The sequence below is a fragment of the Ochlerotatus camptorhynchus genome, unplaced genomic scaffold (assembly GCF_037179485.1).
Source record: "Ochlerotatus camptorhynchus isolate MF236.1 unplaced genomic scaffold, CSIRO-AGI_Acam_v1.1 ptg000042l, whole genome shotgun sequence".
Lineage (NCBI taxonomy): Eukaryota > Metazoa > Arthropoda > Insecta > Diptera > Culicidae > Ochlerotatus > Ochlerotatus camptorhynchus.
In genome coordinates this window covers 597,526-605,473 of record NW_027040533.1, presented here as the reverse complement: position 1 = coordinate 605,473, position 7,948 = coordinate 597,526, and the positions used below count along the sequence as shown (strand labels likewise).

Below are 7,948 nucleotides of genomic sequence, written 5' to 3'. Positions count from 1 at the left end.
CCACTACTTACATAGGCACATACATACAATCGGTTTACATCACATGTAATTTTCATCTTTTTTTTAAGCGCATGCAGAATGGGTTGGGACATGGGATAGTTTCTGGTGCAAGAGTTAATTGTTACTCCTTTTGTAGGTTGGCCTGCTTGGCCAGACTTGTATTTTTTTCATAGACATTTTTTTCCGTTACAGACATTTACAGACTTTTTAGTTTATTCACAGATATTTACAGACTTTTGTAATCAAGGGAAAACTTTAAAATTTATTTGGTTACACTGTTTTGCATCTTTAATCAAAACACACGTGCGATGCATTTTGCAACACTGTCAGCTGTCACTGTTATAGACGGTCATAGTTATCAACCTGTCAATGTGCTGCCATGCTGTCTCCAAAACGGACATTTTCCATACGATTTGACGGTTTGTTTGGATACGTCAACTCATGTTGGCCGGTCTATAACTTGACTGTCTATAGTCACTGTCACTGAAATACTCAAACGTACTCAAACTCAAACGGAACCCAATGTGCGATCACGATAAAATTTAATAGCGTCATATGCGAGAACAGTTTAAATAAAATGGAAGAGGTTTCACTCAAATCGGTTCAGCCATCGTTGAGAAAAGTGAGTGAGTTTCAATGAATTATTTCACTTTTTTTGGCCATTCCTCCTGGTCCCATTGTGCGATCTGGATAGAATTTAATAGCGTTCTATGGGAGAACGGTCTAAGGTGATACTCTAAGGAAGCCTTAGCGTGAAACTTCAAAGGCACAAATGTCAGCTTTCACAAAACATACAAATTTGAAATTGCTACCCTCTGTTTGTAGTAGCACAGCAAACAAGGAGTAGCAATTTCAAATTTGTATGTTTTGTGGAAGCTGACATTTGTGCCTTTGAAGTTTCACGCTAAGGCTTCCTTAGAGTATCACCTTAATGTTTCGAAGTGGTTCCGAGAATAAGGATGTCACAGCGAATCACCTTAAACAAAATGGAAGTGGTTTAATTCAAATCGGTTCAGCCAACGTCGAGAAAAGTGAGTGAGTTTTATTTAATTATCTTAAAATCTCACTTTTTTGCCACATCTCCGCAACCCAATGTGCGATCGGGATAAAATCCATTAGCGTCCTACACCATATGAAAAAATCATGTAAATTTCTGCGATATATAGCGCACATGTTATTAACGCTATATTTGTTGTTATTTAATACGATATTTCGTAAATCAGAATATTGTATACATGCTTGTAAGCAACTTCGTTGATTACACCAACTACAGGGTGATTCAGAATAACTGTCACCGATTTCACAAATATGCAATTCTCAATGGGTAAAATTGGTATATGTTCAAGTATTTTTGTTTTAAGTGTGTGCACATATAAGCTTGTATTGATAGTAGGATTTGAAATTTCATTCATTTGTGATTTCAAACAGCCATTGACGTCCAAATGGAGCATGGCATAAATCTGTAAAAAAATCGTGTGTTATCTTTTAGAAACTGAAATCTCTTCGAAAGAATGTAACATTTATTTTTGCATCATTATAGAGGTACAAAGGAACCATGCTTGGATGATCCGTTCAATATCAGAGCTTAAACGCATCACCGGGACTCAAAAAGTGCTGGAACTAAAGCGTGCGTGCCAGCTGTGGTTAATTTTCATGACAAATGTGGATGATAATTAAGGTAAAGATTTGAAATAAACTATGCTTTGTTGAAGGTTATATATGTAGAATATCTGGAATATAATGATATCAAAAATTCATGCAAGCGTTCAATCGTTATGACCATTTTTAAAAGGGACAGTTATTCCGAATCACCCTGTATACTGCCGCTCTTCGCATGTCCGTCCCATAGCGAAAATCGACAAGCCGAGAATATCGCGTTTTAAGTTTGCTTCGTACCATTCCTTCTTATGTTATGGTACAACCTATGTGACTGTCTTTCCAAACTTTTTCAGAACAAAGTTGATGAGTTCATCCAGTATTATGAAAATATGGGTAGCTGGCTACCATTTGCATTGAAAAACTCAATTTTGACAAAAACTACTATGGGACCGACATTCGAAGAACGGCAGTATAGCTCAAAATTAAACGAGAGGAGCAGAGTTGCGACCTATCACAATCACGATGGTCAAACAGCTGATGGTAGTAACACTTGGTACATTCCTATCAATGCGCTTGTCGAAGCATTTTCCATGACCATCCATCAAGTTGACGAAGCAAGTAAAAAGCAACTGGTGAATTTCGTCTTCGGTGGTGATCTATCTCCGATATGGTCATTCCCGACAATCACGACACCATCTGTGCTCGTTTTTAAACCAGTTGCTGCTGTGCTTGCTTATGTGAGTGTGTTGGTGAGTGACCCCACAAGAAACCGGTTAATTTTGCCAGCACTGTTTGTAACTCACACAGTCACGCGTGCCGAGACGAACTTGGAATTCGTAGGCATTGTTTTAATTTTCTTCTGTCGTTTCGCTTTTTCTCATCTACTGCAGAAGTCATCACTGTTTTCGTTGTGCTTTACATTATCAGCAGCGAGTGTTTTGCCTGTGAGCAGCGTCCATTATTGGTGATTGTTGTTTGCCATTCCTCTACCTCTCACTGCGTGACAAAACGTTCTTTCAGCAATAGTCGGTTGAGGCGTTGACGAGTGTCGAGTGAGTGTCATGATATTTTGCATCACTGGAGAGGAGACAGTTAAAATTCAGAAAAAAAAATTTGTGTATGAGAGAACCAAACAAACAAAATAAAGGGGTTTCACTCAAATCGATACAGCTAGAGTCAAGGAAAGTGAGTGAGAAATTTTGTATACATTTCAAAATTTCTCTTCTTTCAATAAATTTCAATGAGGTTTTATGGAAAATCAATATAAATACTTGCACTAATCATTATGTTGAGTTCCATGTGATTTGAGGTATCGTACGATGCATTTCGATGCATGTCAGAATCTGTCCACTTCCCGAAGGTACCTGGTACATCTGAAAGAGGCCATTGTGATCATTGGGTCTGAAAATGTCCACCATTGATCTTATACTAAAATTCTAATATGATTTGAGGTGTTGCATGATGAGTTTTTGATATATCAATCTTTTGCGAATTCCCCAGTGGAATCTGGAATTCACATTTTTGTTCATATCTTCGGAACCATAATTTCGATCGGAAAAAAAATCAATAGCGATCTATGGGGATCTGAATCACATCTTCTGGAATGTTCTACTCAAATTGGTGCATTGGAGGTGAACCAGCCTCAGGCTGAAAGCTTCCTTAATAAAGATAAATCAATCAATCAATCAAATTGGTGCAGCAATCTCTGCAAAAAGTGAGTGAATTACACTCATACGTACATACATAAATACATACATACATACATATATGCACACATACAGAAACATTTTCCGATCCCATTGAGATGAGTCTATTGGTATATGCCATTCGTATTTCCGGGTCTTGGAACGAAACTGTGTTTTTCAAATGATATCATAATTTTTCGGTACACCTTGGTTGGTATTAGCAAATTGTGTTATATTTAACCAAGTTTTCTCCCCCAGGTGTGTAATTATTTTGCAAAATGTAATGAATGTGTTGCTTAATATATCTTATTTTTAAACAGTATTTGTAAAATCGTTACAACAGTGTTAGTGTTTAGCGCCAATTCATCGTACTTGGCTTCGTTGTACAGTACTCTCCATTTTGCGATGATGTTTATTTCGAAACTCCTTCCTATCTGAATCGTGTCAGCAACCCTGATCCTGATTCATCAGCACGTTTTGAGCACGAAGTGTTTAGAATCGCATTAATAATCTTATAGATTGCTCTTTTGATTGTCGATTTCTCCATATTTAGATGGAAAAAAGTTGAATCTCTCACTAAGATGGTCTCGTTCCCCCGCTGCTGGCGTGAAAAAAGACCAGTAACTAAGTAACTAACGGATTTCCACACTACATGGCATATAAGATCGACTCAAATTTAAGTTTAAATTACTCAAACTCTAGAAAACGCAGTTTACTTGTAGACTGAGTACAATTTTCCGAGCCTCATAAATCTTTTCGAATATGAGAAAAATCGATGAACAATTTACTCAAGAATAAATCACATATCCAATGGAAAATATTCATTAGAATTTCACATTTCAACTTTCATGTGATATCATAATCGGGAATTGCACCGCAAAATCACATGAACCTGATGTGTCCAATGAAATTTAAGTGATTTATCATATAGAATTTATGTGATCACATGAATGTGAAATTCAGAAAGATATCATTGGTTTTGTTAATGGAACTTTGAGTCGACCTCATTTGTCGTGTAATCGTAATTTATCTTTTTATTAATTATAACTGCATTCCCAACTCCACTCAGGTTCAATCCGTTAAAGCAGGTCTTTTTTGCTCGAACATGACTATTACTGACATTTAAAATTTCGCATCTATTTCATTGCCAACCCCCCCCCCCCCCCTATTTTACCACGCAAAACTTTTGCTAATTTTATGCAGCTCAATTACAGACATTTCTGAAATTCACAGACATTTTTCGCAGACCTTTGAAAAAAAAAAAAACTGGCATCTCTGCTGACAAGTCACAGACGCTATGGGAGAGGAAAGCTCGGCAGGGGCAGGATAAAAGAAGAGCGATATTTGTGGTGTAATGGGACGCGTGCTCGAGAGTAGTGGTGAGCGGATGATCCATGAAACAGCTTCGAAAACATGAAAAGGCAGACTTGTTGCAAATCATTTAGAATTTTAATTTAATTGCGCTTCCATTTGTGTTAATATGGCTATTACTAGATGTAATCTATAATGCCTAATAGAGTTTCTCAATCATGCACAATTTCTTAATTACATATAAATCCTCCTTTCCTAAACCTTATTTAGCAGATATTGCACTAACGTTCCTTCCTATTCCTTGCGATTGTAAGGTCGTAGCAAGGTATTTGATGCGATTCTTGTTTTGTGGTGAGATCCACTAACACACGATATTTTCTGCAAAATGTATTAGTTGACCATGACTTGTTTCGAGATATTTAGAAAACAATTTTGTGTGATATTTACTAACGAACGTTTCTTTTTCATTTTTATATTATTGAATGAAATTTGCCAGCGTCATCATCATCATCGTTTCTTTCTACTCCCATTCAAACTGGGAAACTCTCATATCTTTGTTTTGCTCTTAGTAAGTTTGATGCTTCAATTGTAAAGCGATGTTAAGTTTACACTTCTTTTGCCTCGTACCTTTGCTAGCCACAATTTTGGCTTAGATAAATAAAAATTGCGCCGCTATTATCCAGCTTTAGCTCTTCTACGCGCACACACTCTATCCATAAGAAGCAGCAATCGCAGATAGGGCGGGCTTCCACTTTCGTTCGCTTCCGCTGCTCTGTTGTTGGTCCGCGGATTCCTACATGGAGTTTAATGTTTGTTTTGATATTTATTACAGTCGAACCACGTTGAACGGTGTTAACCCTATTCACACGAGTTTGCCATGTCACTGCAACGAACGGTACACGCTTTAATTACTGTACACTGAACCTGAACCCTTACATTTCGACTAGATTTTTCCGCGTGTTTTTTTTCAGCAATGTTTTTCCATCATCTTTTGCTGCTAGGCCATTCAAAATTGGATTCGCTTCAGTTTGGGAAACGATATTGCGAGCTTTAGGCCAAATTTCTCGGTGCGGTTGATGAATCGTTTAATAGTGTGCTATCTACTAAATATTTAATGGACAATAATTTTCCATTATGCAACAACTTACTTACAGTGAACAGGATTTGTTTTTTTTTTTCATGGTACTATGAAGCACGTTTTAATGTCGGAAAGTGTTGAAAACGCTACGTTGCGCATCTCGATTTGGTGCGCTTGCGCCAATATCGTATCTCTTTCACAATACAAGAACAAACTCGTCTGGCAAGTTTTCATCAAAATTTTTGGCTATTATTTAGCATTTCCTTATGTTGGAGGCTTGGCGCAGAAGCCCAAGCACATTGAAAGTAAGCTACATCTGCATGGTCTTTTGAATAAAGCGCAACAGTTGGCGATTGGAGCTCAGTCATGCGTTGCAGTACTGAGACCGTAAACCCTAAACATCTTCGCTGATCTATTCATTAACGGAAGGGCAGTGATCGCGTGCAGGTGGTTTAGCAGTAGTTTGCGAGTAGAATTTATCGAAAGTAGCGGAAGCAAAAATGTGGTCAAGTGTGGTGTTGTTGTTCGTTGGAGCGATTGCTATACTTAGCGCTAGACGGTGATTTATAAATTAGATTGTGTAGTGATTCCAAGTTATTCTAATAGTTGTGCTCATTTTAGTATTCCTGAAGGTGTTCCAGTAAATGCAAACTTCTGGAAAAACGGACGCGAGTACTCAACAATTCCTTTGAAACAAAGCATTGATCGTGAAAACAACCATGACTGTGAGTGTCTACATAAGTTGCGCCTTTTGAGACAACCGAAGTTAAGAACTGTGATTAGACGAAATGATGTTATGATGGGAGAATCTGAAGAAACGGTTGAGAGCTACCTGGAGGATTATTTGCTTCGTTTGTATCTGAGTCGAGGTTTCCTGGGACCTCCTCGTCTAAGCTCTAGAATGAGCGCCAAAAGTAAATCTCGAACGGAAAAGCAAGTGCAAAACCTTCCAGCATTCCAACACGAAAAAGTCGAGTACTCGGATGAGGACAACTTTCGAATGTCACACAATAGTCGCTTCTACAGTCAGGAACCGGTCCCGGGACAGTTGTTGTACCCACCAGTTTCCCCGAAGTTTCAGCCTTCAGCAAAAGCTTACGCCAATCCATATGTCAGTGGCCTAACAAAACCAAGATACGTTTCATCTATGCTGATTCCACATTTCCTGAACAAGACCATCTCACAACCGAATGAAACTGTGCGAAACATTTTCAGAATGAATTCAACGGAAACGGAAAACAATTTGGCATCTCCTATACGAATTCGGTACGGTAAAAATTCTGGGCACATAAACATACATAGCGCAAATAAAAATGATACTGCTGCAGTATCACACCAGTGAATTTGTTGGTGTTTTAATGATTTATGAGGTTATATCACAAATTCACAAGTCAATGCACAGTGCACAGTTGCCCAGTATGAGGATTTATCAGGAAATTAGTCGTAGAACTTTTGTTTTAATATTTAGACGTTTAGTGTTTTCGGTGAAGCTTTTGTGCTTAAAGAGAACCATCAATAAATTAATTGCTTATTTTTTAAAATGTATATTTTTGTAAATTAATTGATTTGTACAGGCTCAATCGAATAAACTTCGCCGAGCCAAGTTATCGTTTGCGTTATACATAATTAATGTCTTAAATCTAGAGTTAAGGAAATTGAACAGAATACTCACGGTCGATAGTAGAGATTTACAATGTTATGGATGCCTCTCCCCAGGTGATTTACAATACAAATATTTCACTATTCCTAAAACATGAACTTACTCCAATTCAACTTGATGATCAGTGTAATTACAGTTGTGTGTGTGTATTCAATCTAACCCCCACTGGCCGGCAGTGTTATTATGGAAGAACTCTCTCTACAATGTCGCATTTATGGTCATTGTAGACAGTTTTAGTCCAGGAGTTAGAAGGTGATAGCTCTATTGCAGATCCAGCAACCCATTTCAGAATGTCTGGAGAGTCACGCCCATTCCGAGGTTAATTTCACTTACAATAAGCCCCGCATGTATGCATCACTGTTATCAAATGGATATTGGTATGACATACACGCTTCCAGGTTCGAAAATATATTTTTTTCAAACCTGGCATGTATTTAGTTTAATTTTGATATATATATATTTTTTTAATAATTGGAAAGCTCTCACCATATTCTGCTCTTCCGACGTCGTTGATTACTTATTTTGGAATCCCTTGGACTTTTTCTCTAACGCTTCGTACTTCATTCCGTGCTTCACCGGCAATTTCATTCCGTAGATCGTCCTTGGTTGGTTCTA

At 37.7% G+C, this 7,948-nt stretch overlaps 1 protein-coding gene across 1 annotated transcript; it reads left to right on the top strand.

The window, feature by feature from the left end:
- The first annotated feature begins 5,978 nt into the window (after positions 1–5,978).
- LOC135713833 (uncharacterized) lies at positions 5,979–7,015 on the top strand. Its single transcript, XM_065237073.1, has 2 exons — positions 5,979–6,232; positions 6,295–7,015. The coding sequence occupies exons 1-2, from the start codon at positions 6,174–6,176 to the stop codon at positions 7,013–7,015; spliced, it is 780 nt and encodes a 259-aa protein (XP_065093145.1). The 5' UTR covers positions 5,979–6,173.
- The last annotated feature ends 933 nt before the right edge of the window (positions 7,016–7,948 follow it).

Bases quoted from the DNA above. Each gene is read 5' to 3' on its own strand.
- LOC135713833 (XM_065237073.1), top strand. From the start codon at position 6,174: ATGTGGTCAAGTGTGGTGTTGTTGTTCGTTGGAGCGATTGCTATACTT. The intron at 6,233-6,294 runs GTGATTTATAAA...TGCTCATTTTAG, and splicing joins GCTATACTTAGCGCTAGACG to TATTCCTGAAGGTGTTCCAG.